Below are 17,500 nucleotides of genomic sequence, written 5' to 3'. Positions count from 1 at the left end.
GACTCTGATCCTCTGAGGATTCCTCTGGACTGGGATTTTTGTTTCATACCCATAATCATACTTCCCATCATCCAGGCATAAACACCATACTCCATGTTCTGGTGTGTTAGTTCTCTCTCCCGTCCTGTCAACAGACTCTTTAACCAAACCTATAACCCAATGGGGATGGACTGCCACTTCCACCTCCGAGCTGTGTTTTCCTGAACTGAAACCCTCTGAACCCAGAACACTAGCATACATAGTAAAGCTCTCTGGGTTGTCAGGAAGCTGCTGATATGTGTCTGTACGTCTCACACTGGTCAGGTCTTCAGACAGACAGAGACAGGGGTTTGCTGTGTTTGGGACCAGAATGACAGGAGTGAACTTGACCTTCTCCTTCATCTTCTTCCAGACTCTGTAGGTCAGGTTTCCCAGGTGTTTGGACACGTCTATCATCACTCTTGTACCCCAGTGCAACACTTGGCGAACATCATCACCCTTCACAAACGCCACAGTTGCTGTGACGTTGTAGGTTGCTGTCAGGCCTCTTGGAATTCTGGAGTATTTTCTCTTGTGTGGCGGTTGTCAGTGTTGCCAGATTTTGTGAGAGAAATAAGCAACCAGGTCTAGGAAAACAAGCCCAAAAGAAGCGACTAGGCCACATGACCACTTTAAACCTGTACATTGCTATTTAAAAAAAAATCACACTCAAACACAAATCTGGTACGGGGCTCCCTGGCACAAAACATTTTCAGATGGGGGTTAAATGATAATAATAATAACAATAATAATACATTTTATTTGTAACACATTTATATTTGAAACAAATCTCAAAGTGCTAAATGATAATGATAATGAATTTATTTATATAGCGCTTTTCCAAACAAGGTTACAAAGTGCTTTACAGATAAAAGAGCAGCATAATAACCACACAGGTTAAAACAGCATACATATAAAAGCAACACATAAAATCAATAGGTAACATAATTAAAACAATTAACAGAGAAGAAAGAACAAAGAACTGATGATTCAAAAGCTGAAAACAAAAGGCAAAACAACTAAGAAAAGGCCTTTTAGAAGTGATTTAAAGGAAGACACTGATTTTGCTAGCCTCAGCTCTACGGGCAGGGCATTCCAAAGCGTGGGCGCCCGGACTGCGAAAGCCCGATCGCCCCGGGTGACGAGGTGAGACGTGGGGACTTTAAGGAGAGCCTTACCCGAGGATCTAAGGCGGCACCCAGGTTCATAGGGGGGCAGCAAGTCTTTGATGTAGCTGGGGGCCAGTCCCTGCCGGGCTTTAAAAGTTATCAGTAAAATCTTAAAATCTATTCTGAATCTGTGAATCTGTTCCGTAGCTGGAAATAACATGTTTGAATGACTTGTGTGACTTAATGAAAGGTCTGAATAAAAAATCACACCCAGGTTGCGGGCTGTATGCGTGACATTGGAAGATAAGCTACAAAGTTCTGACTGGAGTGAAAATGTGGATCGGAGTTAGGGGGACCAACAATGATTATTTCAGTTTTTGTCTCATTTAGCGAAATAAAATAAATAAATCAATTGAACAGACAGGGTCAGGTACAAATAGGCCTACATATCAATTTGGGGGTCCATGACATGAAAATATTTTAGAACCACTGGTTTAAATGATAATTAGCCCAAATAAGTAATACACTTTAGAAACAAGCCAAAAAAAAACGCAAGCCGTAAACAACCAATATTTACAAGCAACTTTTCAGAAAAAGAAGCCCAAAGTCGCTTATAATAAGTGGACATGGCGGTTGTCAGTGTGGCTATGAAACATCTCCAGGATTTGTCCCTTGCACACCGCCAGATCCCTCCACATACGCGTTCTTCAGCCTCTTGTAGCCCTTGGCCACTCATCCAATAGTCCTTCCAGATAAAGAAAATATTTGAAGTTAATCACATTTAGTGTAAATATAGATTAATCTTATTTTTTTTGTTTATTTCGACGGGACACCGGATATTAATGATCAATACAATCAATGAAATGTAAATACACTGGATTTAGCAACGTTGCTAATTTACATCCGCAGTCCCCACAAACAAAATACATAAAAATAAGCAGACAATAGATTACATTTACATTACATTACATAGGGAAAACAAAGCATACATACAAAAACAGAGGTACAAAACAGGTACAAAAGGTGCAAAGTATATCTATTTAAACATTTAGTGACATGTGCACACAAAGGGACAACATGCATTTTGTGGATTTTACTGAAAATAAAATGAAATAAAAAAACAAACAATACAAGTCAAGTAATATCAAACACAATCTTTTTTGAAAATACAGTGCTATATAAAAGTGCTTCTAGTGTCACTGAAACCCAAAATACAGTGCTTCTTCTTCCACAACCAGAGAAGACCAAACTGTGTGATGGTTGATTGAAGTAGTTACACCTGGCTTGAGTCAAACTAATTGGACTCAGACTGCCTCAGTCCAATTAGGCCTCAGGCCAGGTGCTTCAACTTCAATCAGCCATTAGCCATCACACTCAAACAAAAACAACTGCCATGGAGTTTTATCATTCATGAAAATAATCAGGGCCGCATTAACCGCGGAACTTAGTGGAACTTGTGTTCCACGGCCTGAGCCTGCAGGGGCCCTGTGTGAATTATGTATTTAAAAATATATATATTATTGTAAAAAAAAAATATATATATATTATTTTATTATAATATTATATATATTCTTATTATTATTATTATTTATAAAAATGTATATATTCGGGCCCTGCTGTGTGAATTATATATATTTAGAAACATATGTTGCTTTATTTTTAATGTTGCGCGGCAGAACAGATGCAAACCTCTTGCATACCGTTGCTGGTACTGATGTGTCACTTCTACTTCCTGTAAGTAGACAAAAAAATAAAACTACTGTCGACTAATCTTTACAAGCGGCTCTTATTTTGAAATCCTCCGCTTTTATGGTAAGTTTGTTTCTGTTAACCAGTATGAGTCTGCTATCATGGTCTGTGACCGCAACACAAATAAACAAGAACCATGTGGATTAAACGCAAGATTTGGGCCAACGTTCATATTATTTACGATATGAAAACCAGCTCCTGTGACTTAAACATTGTACAAACTTTGGAAGTGCCGTGCATTAAACTCTTTGAACCTCGGCGCAGCATGGTGAGTTAACCTGACAATGAAGATGTGTGTGTGTTTGTTTGAAGTAGACTGTATCTCACGTGCTGTGTTTGAATAATGTAGCTCACGGTTGTTAATGTCATCTCTGTCTGTCTGTCTGTCTGTCTGTCTGTCTGTCTGTCTGTCTGTCTGTCTGTCTTAGTGCTACCATAATGTACACTGTGAAAATCTAAATGACATATTCTTAATACATTTGTACTGTGCAAATAGCTGAATAGGATGGGTATAGGTCTACGCTACTGTATTTTAACATCAGTCGGTCATAATGGTGAGCCATAATATTATTTTCTGAGGTGGTAAAAAGGTTGAGAACCACTGCGGTAGACTTCAAGAGGTCTTTTTACTTTAACTTTTCAAGTACATTTCAGAGCCTGTACTTTTGTACTTTTACTTGAGTAATTAGTTGAATGAGTACTTTTACTAAAGTCGCTTTTTACATAAGTAAATGTATCTGAGGCTACTTCTACTTTAAGTGAAGAAAGTGAGTAGTACTTTTACCATCTCTGTTTTTTCAATTCTAAACTTGAATTGTTTAATTTCTTATGAAGAATAAGAAAATAAATATGAAACATTTGTTACCCATCTCATCACCATATGTCTAGTAGGCTACGACTGTAATGACCATAAAGTAACCTCCTTAATAATAAATGTAATTTGTAATGATAGACACTGTAGTCATAGCATAGACTGAAGTTGGAAAGGCTCTGCCCAGTGCCTGTGTCAGCACCGATCGTGCTGGCGGTGGCACGTGCACCAAACGCACGTGCGCGTGAACGCACCCAATATTGTCCGATTAATGTTGAGGGGGGGGGCCTTTGATTTGGTGTAGTTCCACGGCCCTGAGGGGCCTTAATGCGGCCCTGAAAATAATAGTAATAATAACTGAAAACTTTGAGTGACTCTCCAAACACTCTCAGTACTTCCTGTACTACATCAGTTCACCTAGCATATATTTTGTGAATATTTGCAAAGTACCCAGGGCACACAGCTTTACACTGCATGCAGATGTACTTCCAAACACACTCAGTACTTCCTGTACTAGATCAGTTCACCAAGTCTATCTTTGGTGAAAATTTGCAAAACACCCAGGGCACACAGCCACATTACACTGCATGCAGATGTACTTCATTTTTCGTGGGCATGCATGTCTTGGCATCTGTTGGCATTTGTTATGTCGGTTAGCTGGGGCCAGTGGTTTCCAGAGGCAAATTTGACCTCAGGGGTACCTTGGACACAACTCTGCGCTTCACAGGAGGAGGAAGTGGGGAGGTCTCACTTGGTCTTCCCCTTTTGCGGATCTGGATGGAGCCTGCATTTATCAATGCACGAGCCACAGATGCCTTGAAAAGCAGAAGACCCTTCTGCTCCACTCCAGACATTCTGAGGAGGTGCCAGCCATTCACAATGGTCACATCCAGGAAGTGGTAGAAGATTCTAATGTTCAACCGTTTGTTATTGCGTCTGTGTCGTGGCCACCATCTGATCCATCTGGTCTACCCCTCCCATATGCTCATTGTACGGTTTCACTGAGAATGGCCTTTGGACGTTGAGCACCTTTTTCTCTTTCTTGCTCCATCTCTGGGCCAAATCTGTCGGGGACTGGCCAACGCAGGAAGAGGCCACATGGATCAGTGAATTGTCCAGCCAACGTGTGACAGTGACGTTTTCAGCATTAGTGACAATAGAGCAAGCTCCTCTTCCTTCTTTTTTTAGTTTCTTTTCAATCTTGAGTTTCTCTTGTGCTTCCTGGAGCCTGTTGGCTCTGCATGTGCCAGTGCCATAGATGCCCTGTTGCTGCAACATGGCAATGAGTGGAATGCCACAAAATAAATTGTCAAAAAACGACGTGTGGTTCTTGTGCTGTATGTCATCACAGAGGTGCAAGATGACATTTGCAGCCATTCCCAGTTGGCTGACCCCACCATGTATGGCTGCAAAATTATACACTTCAAAGTGGTACATGTATCCAGAGGAGCCTGCCCTCACCCACACTTTCACACCACAGGGTTTTTTTTTTTTTTGGGATGTACTGTTTGATGGACAATTTGCCTTTGAAGGGAATGATCAGCTCATCAATGGACTGGAACTCTCCAGGATCCAGAGCTGAGTGGAAGGTGGTCTGTAGTCTGTCCAACACTGGCCTGATTTTGACTAGCTTGTCAGCATCTCCTGGCTCCTGTGAGCTATTATCAGCAAAGTGACCTCAGAATTTTCTCAAATCGGTTTACAGACATGGCATTTGCAATCAAATCCAGACGAAGCCCTTGCTCTGATGACCACTACATTCTGGACGTTGGGTATTTCAGGTATGACATTACCATGTTGATGCCTAGGAATGTCTTCATCTCTTCTGTTGTCACTGACAGGTTTTCTTTTACTTTTTGGAGTGCATACAGGTTTGTGTTTTGCACTAGTTCATCCATCAGCTCTTCTGGAAATAGATGTCAAAATAAATCAATTGCTTCTGTTGCATGGACATTCACTGTACATTCTCCTGAAAAGGTAGGCTCCCTCCCATGGATTGTCTTTGATTTTCCAGATATGTTTTTTTCTTCTGCAGTGCTTTTGCTCTGACATGTGGTATTGGTACATCATCTTCAGTGTCCTCACAATTGACCACTCCCTCCACATCCTCAGCATCCACAGCTCTATCATCATCCTCAGATCCACTGTCACTGCAAGCATTTGCAGATTCTTTGGTTGGCAGCCATTCATCATCACTGCCACTATACTCATCGTCACTGGAGTCAGATGGCAGTTGCTCTACAATCCTGTAGGCCCTCCTATCACGCTCTGCACTTGAGACCTGCACAATATAAATAGACACTGTCTGTTATTCACATGATGTGAATAATAATGCACAAAATATATTTTTTGATACAAATAATGCAGGTTACATTCTAATATTCTAATAATATAAAATAATTGATTTATATCCCATAAAAGTTATTTCAGATGCAGCATTGTCAAGAGGTGGAGTGACAGTAATTGCATGTATTGTAGTTGAAATAAAGCCAGTGATGCATGCTGTCTAATTTAGTGGACAGATGAAAAATCATACATTCCTCCAAAAATAAAATCAATACTTGTAATTTTGTACAACTATAGTGCTTATTAGACGTTACTTGATGCCAAAATATTTGTTTTTACCTGCAAGGGTCTCCTATTATTAAAGGAATGACTAGACGGGGACTGCCCATAAGTCCAACATCCCATTACTCCGACTACGTGGCTTCCGCGTGCGGTTAGGGTTAGGGTTAGGGTTAGGTATAGGCTTAGTAACCGTCGGACTAATGACCCGTCGGAACAATGACACGGCACCGACTAGACATCCCTGAGGTTTGTGCCATGTTTTCTTCCCTGGCGGCCATCTTGGTTGTCGATGAAATTATGTTGCAGTTACAACACCTGGGTAGTGGATAGCAGAGTTGGGGTGATGCTCTAGCGTCCCCTGTAGAGGCTAATATGCAACTATGACATCAAACCCTATTCTTATAATAGAAAATGACATTTTAATAGCTGTCCACTGTAGTGACCAGTATGCGTGAAAGGGTTAAGGCTGAGACTAAAACAATGTTTTTCTTGGCTCATATGTTATTGCCCTTAGTAAATAGCAGCGTTTTAGAGGGCAATACATATTTGTATGTTGTGTGTTGTGTATAAAGTGCAGTATTACTTTCAAGTAGTACAGGATACTTTGTCAAATAAAGTGCAGGATTGATTATGAATGGTCGCACGTTTGGTTATCAAGTAAGCATTTTTTTTTAGATTGTACTTGAAGGAGGGAAAGTAGGACAATCTCTTATGGAATCCAATGGCCTATGTCGAACAACTCTGTACTGAAATGACATTTTGTCCGAATGTGGTTCGTCTGCGCTGCACTTCACAATCCTATCTAGTGGTTGACCTTGTAGTAATTTACTGTGTGATAAACAACTTGACATGTTAGGATAATTATAAAGAAAGATAGCAGCAGATATATACTGTATATGATATGGAGTTGCAAGAATAATGTCAGCGCTTTGTACCTGCAGTTAATGTTTCACACTGAAAGAGTTTTTCCTTGGACCTTTTCCTGCTGGGACTATTTGATATTTTGCAGATCAGGCATCCAACTGGCAGGAGGTGTGAAGCTCTCTTTGGGAGTCCAGGGTCATCTGATGAAGAGCGCACAACACAAACCTCAGGATGCCGTGACATACACAGAAACAGTTTAACTGGCAATGGACATTTTATTTGAACAATCATTTGACATCATAGGTAAAAGACACTTTCATATCATGATAATGTACCCATGTAACAACTGTACTGGATTGAAAAGACAAGAATGTATGTCAACATTACTACGTAGATGAATTATTGCCACTGAATAACAGAAGAACATTGCGGAAATGTTCGGGAGTAATCGGCAACACAAAATATGTCCTACAATGTTAGGAATTAACTAGTAGCTTAAATTATACCTTTTGCTAGTTTGTGTGGAAAGAAATATGTATTATTTGAAGTAATTTAAGAGCCGGCATTTAAGCGTTGCGGGTTGTATGCTTCCTGGTTGTCAAGGAGACCCATTACTAGCCCTGCACATTTGCTTGCTTAAAATGGAAAAGTTTAGACTTCTCCCTTTAATTCTGGTGCACGAATCGAAGCTGGAAACAACCGTTATGGTACTTAGAAGGATTTGATATGTCTACTGTGAAAAAAATTATGCAGTTCCTGAGTGGGGATCAATGAAATTCACAATTTCAAGGCTCTGCCCACGGTCTACATCGTGAAGTGTGCAAGGTAATTTAAGGCAAAATTAGAAGTTTAGACTTCTCCCTTTAATTCTGGTGCACGAATCGAAGCTGGAAACAACCGTTATGGTACTTAGAAGGATTTGATATGAGGTAAAAAAAAAATATGCAGTTCCTGAGTGGGGATCAATGAAATTCACAATTTCAAGGCTCTGCCCACGGTCTACATCTTGAAGTGTGCAAGGTAATTTAAGGCAAAATTAGGAAGCAAATGCAGTCTTACGTGGCGTCACTTTAGGTTGGGGGGAAAAGTGCGCTAACATTTAAATAAAAAAGAAACATTACCATTTAACCGTTGGTATTACCATGAATATTTGGTGATTTTTTGCCTGTGGCCCCCGACCTCAATTCCTTTAACAATTTTGGCCCCTTGTCTCATCTAGTTGAATACTCCTGCTGTAGGAGAACTGATTAGGATGTTGTGGTGTGGTATTTGGTTGTGGAGGTGAGACTGTGATCGGTTATGTAGGGATGGAGGGTAGTACATTTTTGAGTAAGTGTAAGTGCTACTTTAGGGTTGTGTGTAATATGCTGGCTGAGTAGGTGGCTTCACCATTTGAGACAAAACTAAAAGATTAAACCCGTCAGTGATTGAGGCTGTGAGCTGTGCAATGTTTGAGATTTTGTCTTAATGAGATTCTGCATGTTTACTGTTTATGCTCTTTCCATGAGATTCAGCATGCTCCTCTTCAGTTCTAGGTCTTCTTGGGCTGTGCTGTCTACCGGGCCCCTTCTTTTGAGTTTGTCGTGTCTATAGCCCTCCCACTGGCGTCTCACATTTTGTTTTATAATGCAATTTTAATGGGTCCATGGGTGGGGATGGCCGACTTGGAAGGATCAAGCTTGGCATTGAATTGAACAATCGATTTACAAATGGTCGGAAAATCTTTTTAAAAACAAGAAGACATATCTGCAATTGGCAGCTAAAACTAGCCTATTCTATAGAGCATATAACTGTAAAAACAAACAATAAAGAGCGATATGCATCTGCAAAATAGAATATTCTATACCATAGTTTATAATATATTTTGTATTCAACCAACGCTTAGAAATAGGCTACAAGTACTAACTAGCCTGTGTGTGTGCAACACCTTGCAAATTGTGTTTCACCAAGGATCAGCGGACCACAAATATACCTTGTTCCTTCACGACCAAGGCGGACATGAAGGAAAAGACACATCACCATCAGACACGCCATCCGAATCGTGCCCGGTATCAGGAGGATCCACACTGGTAGATGATCCGCCAGTCTCGTCCACGCCAATATCTGTTGACTCGATGCCAGTATATATGGAGCTTGTTGGTGGAGAGCCACCCAAAATCTGCTCACAGAGCTCTAAGTACAGCGTCAACACTCTACCGTGTCCCTAGGCGTCCTGTGTCAACATTCTGACGGTAGTTTGCCCGGATGTTCTTCATTTGGTCGATATTATTAACTTGTTCACAGAGTCCTTTGAATGGGGATGTTCACAGAGTCCTTTGAATGAAGAAACTATTTTGCAACTTTATTAGCGTCTTCTTTGTCAGGATACTGTTCCTCAAACTCCGTCAAGATGTCTACATATTTTGTATAACACGACTCCAAGGCAACATTTTCCCTGGCTTTCCTGACCTTGTATTGTAAGGTGACACTAAGCAGCAACTCCAACTTATCGTCGGTCCACACAAAGTAATCCGTTTTTTTTTTGCTCGCCATACAATAATTTATTTTGTATTGAGTCACTACCGCAGAGGAAACCAGCTCATTGCACATGCTCAGAACGTTCTGTTGTAGGGATATATATGTTACAGGGTGAATGGAGAACCAGGGTGATTGAAGAAGGCTCGCTCGTTTTTACCACCCACCCAGCAATTCTGTAGAAGCAACACTAGAGGGAGCCACAAGCCAGGCTTGTGCACAAGCATATATGGCCGCGACCACACACACACACACACACACACACACACACACACACAGTCACACACACACACACACTTTCAATGGACTGTTAAGATACTTTTATTGTGTTCTGCTGGCTTTTGTTTTAGTTTCTCCCTGACACACACACCCACACACACACACACACACACACACACACACACACACACACACACACACACACACACACACACACAGTGATCCATGAAAATAACTATTCTGTCCCTATCGGTTTACAACTCGAACGGCGCTGTGTCGACTAGTAGAGCATCGGCCGGTCAGCGCGGGCACAGCGCGAGGGCGCGCCTCCTCGGCCTCAAGCTCTACTGAGTCGGCGCGCCTCCGTCATGGACAAGCGTGTGCGTGTGAACGTGTGTTCAGCGTTCCCCTAGCGTAGCTTCCTGGTTGCTATGTGGGGGGGAACAACAAAAGACAGGTCCGCGTCGCATCAAAGCCCCGCCTCTCGGAGGAGGAGAAGGAGAAGGAGGAGGAGGAGCTCCTTCTCCTCGCGAGCCTCGCGTAATAAACCCCCCTCGCCTTGCAGCTTGTAGATCTGCTATTTTTGTTTTGTCTGACCTTTTTGAATCTCGCTTCTGACTTCCCCATATTACAATATAAAACTAAGAAAAACTAAACAAAAACTAAGCCTTTTCACAAAATAAAAAGTGTCACTACAGGGGGTGGGGCTTGGTGACCCTTAGGGGTTGCTGGCCAATGAGAGGAAAGATGGAATAGGCAATCTGCAACTAATAAGGTTTCACAGAGCAACTGTGTGTGTGTGTGTGTGTGTGTGTGTGTGTGTGTGTGTGTGTGTGTGTGTGTGTGTGTGTGTGTGTGTGTGTGTGTGTGTGTGTGTGTGTGTGTGTGTGTACGTGCGTGTGTGCGTGCGTGTGTGTAACATCCACTCTCAGAGTCAGCAATCATTTACCTGGGGCCCCCTGGGAAAAGCCCTATGTCCGCTGGGTTTCAATGCGGGGACTAAAAGGGGGCGTGGTTGCGTAGTTTTGCCTTTAACGTGGCCGTGGTAACGCGAAACGGCAAGAAAAGTGATAGCCTGGTTGTCCCGGTTATTTCGCACGTTTTGATGTATACATTGCCGGGGCCGTATTAACCGTGTGGGAGGAGTAGCATTTTGGTCCCCTCGGCCAAAAAAGGCGTTTTTATGTGATAAATGTGTCGGAATTGTAACGCGGAACGGCACGACAATTTCAAGCACACTATTCCCGGCCAAGCCGCACGTTTTGATGTATAGTTTGCCGGGGTAGTGTAAAGCATGCGCCGGGAGTGGTCGGACAAAGTTTTGCAGCGATAAAAAAGAAAATAATTTAAAAATCAATTCAAAATTGACCGACATTCAGGCGGTACTACTCTATTTGATGAGTGTGCCCCCGTGTGTGTGTGTGTCTTCTGTACGGTCAACTAAACTGAAATTGAAACAGACACAAAGATACAGACTACAGACAGATACAAAGGATAAAGAAAGTCGCCCAAATACTATAGTGTGGTCACTAACTATACAAATAACCTTGCTATGGAGGTGATTTGATCAATTTACCATATTCGGGAGATTAATAGGCATCAGCATCCCTGATTGGCCAACCCAACCCATCCGCTTCACGGATTGGTCAAACGTTGTGTGATGTATTTCCCGCCATTATAAGAGGTGGTGCCATGCGGTACGACTCAAATTTCTCAAACCACCGAGTAATTGTTAAGCTTTTTAATGATGTTGTAAAGACGTCTCCTCGTAGACTCTACGTATAATAATTAGGATGCTAATTTATTTATGATTGGTGGGGCGGCTACGTGGTAGATATCCCACAAATCCCCATAAAAGGGCATGACTGCAGGGCTGTTAAAGCTGTGCACAGAAACCAACAAAGGACTCATTAGGGACTCAAGGAATTATTTGTATGGTTACATTGTACAATGTGTATATTGTTCACATTGTATTAAAGTCAGGCGGCAAGTTTCTGTCACTGGCAATGAAGCCAATGTGGAAAACACTGCAGTTCTCATTAATGGCCTAGGGTGTCGCTTTTCCCCCTCCTGCTCGTTGCAGAAGACTTTCCATGACATTAAACCCAATGGGTATTTGGCCGGACTTTACACTTGATTTTTGTTCCTTAGTAAAGACTGTCATAAATACATCATGCATTCAGTCGCTAGTTTAAAGTCTTCTTTCAATTACCATATGCGTTTTTGAAAAATATGGTCCCATTAATTTTGTTATTGATGATAAAGTAGGGTAAGCTTCTAGGGCTTCTACTGCCCTTCCACCCGATAGCATTTGTTTTCGGATTCCATTCGGGACCAGAAATCCAAGATGGTGGATTTGAATTAATTGAACCACGGTCTTCTACTGTTGTACTGGGAGCTGACCAGTACAACCACAGTCTAATACTGTTGTACTGTGAGCTGACCAGTACAACCACAGTCTAATACTGTTGTACTGGGAGCTGACCAGTACAACCACAGTCTAATACTGTTGTATGGTAGCTGACCGGTACAATCAGAGTCTAAAACTGTTGTACTGGGAGCTGACCAGTACAACCACAGTCTAATACTGTTGTACTGGGAGCTGACCGGTACAACCACAGTCTAATACTGTTGTACTGGGAGCTTTCCAGTACAACCACAGTCTAAAGCTGTTGGCCACTGAGCACCACTGGAGCAGTTGGGGGTTCAGTGATGGGTTCTTCAACCGCATATCAGATCAAGTCGTGGGGGCAACAGTTTCAGCAGAGAGCTCCAGATTTCCTAACCTGACTCTGCCAGATGGAAGAAGCTTGCATCACATTTGTTTCACAGGCTACTTACATCTGGGACCTCGGTAGTACAATCGATGAAGGGGCGGTCCCTTTTTATTCAAGCTACTTGGCAGGTGATTGGTTCGAACATGCAGGGTGCGGGCAGCTCTACTATCTGAGCAAGTCCAGATGGATGCTGTATTTTGAAGTCAATACTGCCCCCATCTGGCGGAGTCAGGTTACAGATTTCCCTCTCCTTGGCAACATTAGCCACTTCCTACTGGGGGAGCCCGAGGCGTTTCAAGGCCAGTGTGGGGATATAACCCCCCCATCTGGTCCTTGGTCTGCCAGGGGGTCTCCTCCCAGTGGGACGTCCTCCAGAGGACCTCAAGATGCTGATGAGGCATCCGTATTAGACGCCCGAACTATCTTAGCTGGCTCCTTTCCAAGTGCAGGAGCTGCGGCTGACCGAACGTCTCTAAGGGAGAGGCCAGCCACCCGTCTGAGAAATATAATTTTGGGTGCTTGTATTCAATTGTATACTGTATAGTATCTGCTATGCAGTATACTTTAATATACTGTAACTTTGAAAATAGCAGATCAACAAGCTGTATTGATATCTACAATCAATATTTGTATTATTTGTTATAATTATCTAAATCTACTAATAATCTAAATCTATAAATTAACTAGTAACTAAAGCTGTCAAATAATTGCAGTGGATTAAAAAATACAATATTTGCCTTTGAGATGTAGTAGAGTCGCATTATAAAGTATTAAATGAAAAATGGAAATACTCCAGTTAAGTAAAATAACCTCAAAAGGGTATTTTTTTAATGTACTGCACTTGAGTAAATGTACTTAGTTACTCTCCATCACTGCCAGAGCCTACCAGGGCTGGGTTTGCTATGGCAATCAAATTACCATATTAGGAAGATCAATATGCATCAGCATCCGTCATTGGCCAACTCAACCCATCGGCTTCGCGGGTTGGCCAAGCGTTGCGTCACGTATTTCCTGCCAATATAAGAGGTTGCACATTCAGTTGTACTCCATTTTCACTCCACCGCAGAATTGTGCGTGACTGCGTTCTGATAATGAGGAACCAGATACCCTCGTAACTTGAAGGGGTGTGCCAGGTGATCCCAATTGGCATAGGTAGAGACACCCCACCAATACCAATTAGCATAGAATAGAAATTGAATTCTACGGGTGTGTGAAACGTTGAGGAAAGCCCCCCCAAAAAACAGAGGCAGAGAACAAGTTCCCGGATATTTGAACTGAAGAAAGACAAAGACAAGGAGTTTGCTGCACCTTAAAGAAAAGAGAACATAGAACATAGGAATGTGATCAGTGATGCACATCAGGAACTAACCAGCATCATACAGGAAGTAAACCAGCAATTCAGCATCATACAGGAAGTAAACCAGCATCATACAGGAAGTAAACCAGCATCATACACAAAGTAAACCAGCACCATACAGGAAGTAAACCAGCATCAAAAAGGAACTAACCAGCATCATACAGGAATTAAACCAGCAATTCAGCATCATACAGCAAGTAAACCAGCATCATACAGGAAGTAAACCAGCATCATACAAAAAGTAAACCAGCACCATACAGGAAGTAAACCAGCATCAAAAAGGAACTAACCAGCATCATACAGGAAGTAAACCAGCATCATAACCAGCATTAGCATTCTACAGGTGTGTGAACATGTTGCGTTGGACGGCGCACCTGAAGGGACCAAAACGACAACACGCTGCTGTGGCAGTCGGCCACCAGGTCTACTCGTTCGGAGGCTACTGTGCCTGGGACACCAGCGACACCCACATGTACGACAGCGACCGGATCGACGTGCACGTCTTCAACACAGTGTCGCTGCGCTGGCGGACGTTGCCGCCGGTGACGACGGGACGAGGAGAACAGCGTCCCCTCGACGAGGTGCCCTCCATGCGCGACGGCCACACGGCCGTGCCGATAGATGACGTCATCTACATCTGGGGAGGGTTCAAGTACACAAGGGAGTGCTGTGACGTGCTCTACGCGTTCCACGTCGACGCCCACCGGTGGTTCAAGCCCGGGACTTCTGGGGCGGTGCCGGAGGCGAGATGCGGCCACTCGGCCTGCGTCCTGGAGAGGGTCATGTACGTCTACGGAGGTTTCAACGTGGTGAGTAGATACACCTACAACGACATCTACAAGTTGGACACCTTCACGGCGATCTGGTCCTCGATTAACACCAGAGGCACGCTGGCGTCGGTTTCGGAATGTCACTCTGCCACCATCATCGGGACGAAGATGTTTGTGTTCGGGGGCACGGCGGACCAAATCGAGATCAACTACAACGACATCAGAGTGTTTGACACGGAGACCGACTGCTGGCTGAGCAGCACACCTTCGTTGGCACAGCTCATTCCAGAAGGACGCGCGTGTCATTCAGCCTTCGCCTACAACGGAGAACTCTACATATTTGGCGGAGCTAACTTTCGCTGGGACTGGAGCTTCAGTGAGGAGATGTGGAAGTTCAGTCCAGAGACCTTCTCCTGGAAGAAGGTCGAGCCGAGGGAGAAAGGCCCATGTTCGATGTCCAGGATGTGCTGTTGCATGGTGGGAGGTCGTATCATCCTCTTTGGGGGATACAGATGCATCCACACGCCTGTTCCGGATGGGGAAGATCTACTTTACTGTGAATCTGTAGATAATGTGGAACATCTTGAGGATGAAGATGATTTGCACAATCTTCAAGATGAAGATATGGATCATGATGTGGAAGGTCTTGAAGATGAAGATACAGAAGACGGCGAAGTATCTGACCTGTACATCTTAGACTTAAGTCCTAGTCTGAAGACGTTGTGCAAGCTAGCAGTTATCCAGTACAGTCTGGAGCAGTCTGAACTCCCGCACGACATTAGGTGGGAACTGGCAGCCATGGCAACCAACAGCAACGGAAATCCCGCTCACAAAACAGAGGACCATGGCAAAGAACAAGTTCCAGGTAATTTGAACAGAAGAAAGAGAAAGACAAGGAGTCCACTTCCCTTACAAACGTAGGAATGTGATCAGCGATGCCCACCAGGAACTAACCAGCATCATTCAGGAAGTAAACCGGCATCATACAGGAACTAACCAGCATCATACAGGAAGTAAACCAGCATCATACAGGAACTAACCAGCATCAAATGAATAGGCTATATGCACAGCAGCCATATTGGAAAGAAATGTCAAGGACCTCCATAACTGGTACAGGTCCATTTGGTCTCATTTGTACGCTCTCAGAGTTACACTCCCGTCAGGGTCCATTTGGAACACACTCAAGGAACCATGAGGGTCCCTGGATCACACTTTGAGACCCACTGGTGTAGCAAAGTGTTTCCAGTGAGCCAACATGCACAATATCAGCACCCTGACTCTGTTTGACCAGAATGGAACAGAGCCTTCATTAGTATCATTGGTAACACCTGCGAAGGAAGTAAGGAAGAGGCCCAATTTATTTCCAATATGTGTGCTGTGCATGGAGCATATTGCATCAGGACACACGTGAATGCAAAGTAGATTATATAAGTACGGAAACGTCTATGCCCAGTTGATTTCTATCAGGAATGAATGTAGAAAAAGACAGGGATGAAACAGACAGGTATGGAAGAACTTCAGGAATATGATGTTTGCAAAGGAGACCTGGGAGAGGGAGAGGAAAAGAACGGCAAAGGTGGAGACCTTTGTGTTTTTTGTGTGTTTTTTTGTTCGTTTGTCTTTTTTGCTGCTTAAATGTTTGAGCCGAGGAGGATTCAGGGGGAAAGGAGATCAAACAAGTTATCTACATATTTATACATGGTACCTGAGATATAAAGGTGCACTGCACCTTTTAATATCAAACACTCCCCTTAACTCTGAGAGTTACAGGTCTGTAAGGACTTTGAGAACCACTGTATCTAAAGGTTTTTTAAAACAAATACACAAATTCACAAGCTCTCGCAGTCTGACACCCCTCCCTGCCATCCTGTTCGTACGTGACACAGGAAATAAGTATGAATGCCGGCCCAAACTAAAGAGTTGCTCTACTAGAGATTTGGACTAACATTTCCCACGTTGCAACTGTTCACCAGACCCCCAGAATAGATCTCCCAACCCAGAAACTGCTTTTTAATGCTGTGTTTACACTGCCAGCTATAAAGCCACAGGCTTTTCATTTTCAATGGAAGCCACATGAAGATATAAAGCTACAGGCTTACATTAATGTTCAATGGAAGCCGGCAACGTGAAGACACAAAGCTACATGCTACCATTAGTTTTCAATGGAAGCCAGCCACATGAAGATACAAAGCTACAGGCTACCATTCATTTTCAATGGAAGCCAACATCATGAAGATACAAAGCTACAGGCTATCATTAATTTGAAGCCAGCAACATGAAGGTAGAAAGCTACAGCCTAGCATTCATTTTCAATGGAAACCAGCCACATGAAGCTACCAAGCGACGATCAACATTTGTAGCTGCTACAAAATCTACAAAGCTACAGTCCCAGTTGAGCTTCACTGCAGCTTCAAATCGAAGTGCTGTTTAACCATTTTCACTCACCTTTTCTCTTCACACTATTCCTGCTTGTAATGGAGGGAAAACAAATTATTCCCGTCAGCTAGTTCCGTGCTCTTTTTAACCGGGGCTTTATATCTTCTTTTATATTTTTCTCGCTCGGTGGACGAACAATTGACGTCAACGAGCATGTTGATCGACACTTCTCGACTCAACTCAATCTTTATTTATAAAGCACCTTTACAACGACCAAAGGTCGACCAAAGTGCTGTACAAGGTCAGAATAAAGAACAAGGCAAAAGACAAAGAAGAGCAGATTAGGACAAAACGACATAAAAGCGGCA

At 43.0% G+C, this 17,500-nt stretch overlaps 1 protein-coding gene across 1 annotated transcript in view; it reads left to right on the top strand.

Moving 5' to 3' along the window:
* Positions 1 to 14,339: 14,339 nt before the first annotated feature.
* The window catches only part of LOC308090097 (kelch domain-containing protein 3-like), a gene marked incomplete at both ends in the record, with an annotated part of 10,398 nt that continues 7,237 nt past the window's right edge, over positions 14,340 to 17,500 (top strand). Inside the window, one exon of the mRNA XM_080435125.1 lies at positions 14,340 to 15,431. Within this exon, the coding sequence (XP_080291251.1) occupies positions 14,340 to 15,431 (1,092 nt within the window). The remainder of the gene's footprint in view (positions 15,432 to 17,500) is intronic.

This window comes from Gymnoscopelus braueri, assembly GCF_963280865.1.
Source record: "Gymnoscopelus braueri genome assembly, chromosome: 8".
Classification (NCBI taxonomy): Eukaryota; Metazoa; Chordata; class Actinopteri; order Myctophiformes; family Myctophidae; genus Gymnoscopelus; species Gymnoscopelus braueri.
The sequence above is the reverse complement of the archived record's forward strand: the minus strand, read 5'-3'. Positions and strand labels throughout refer to the sequence as shown.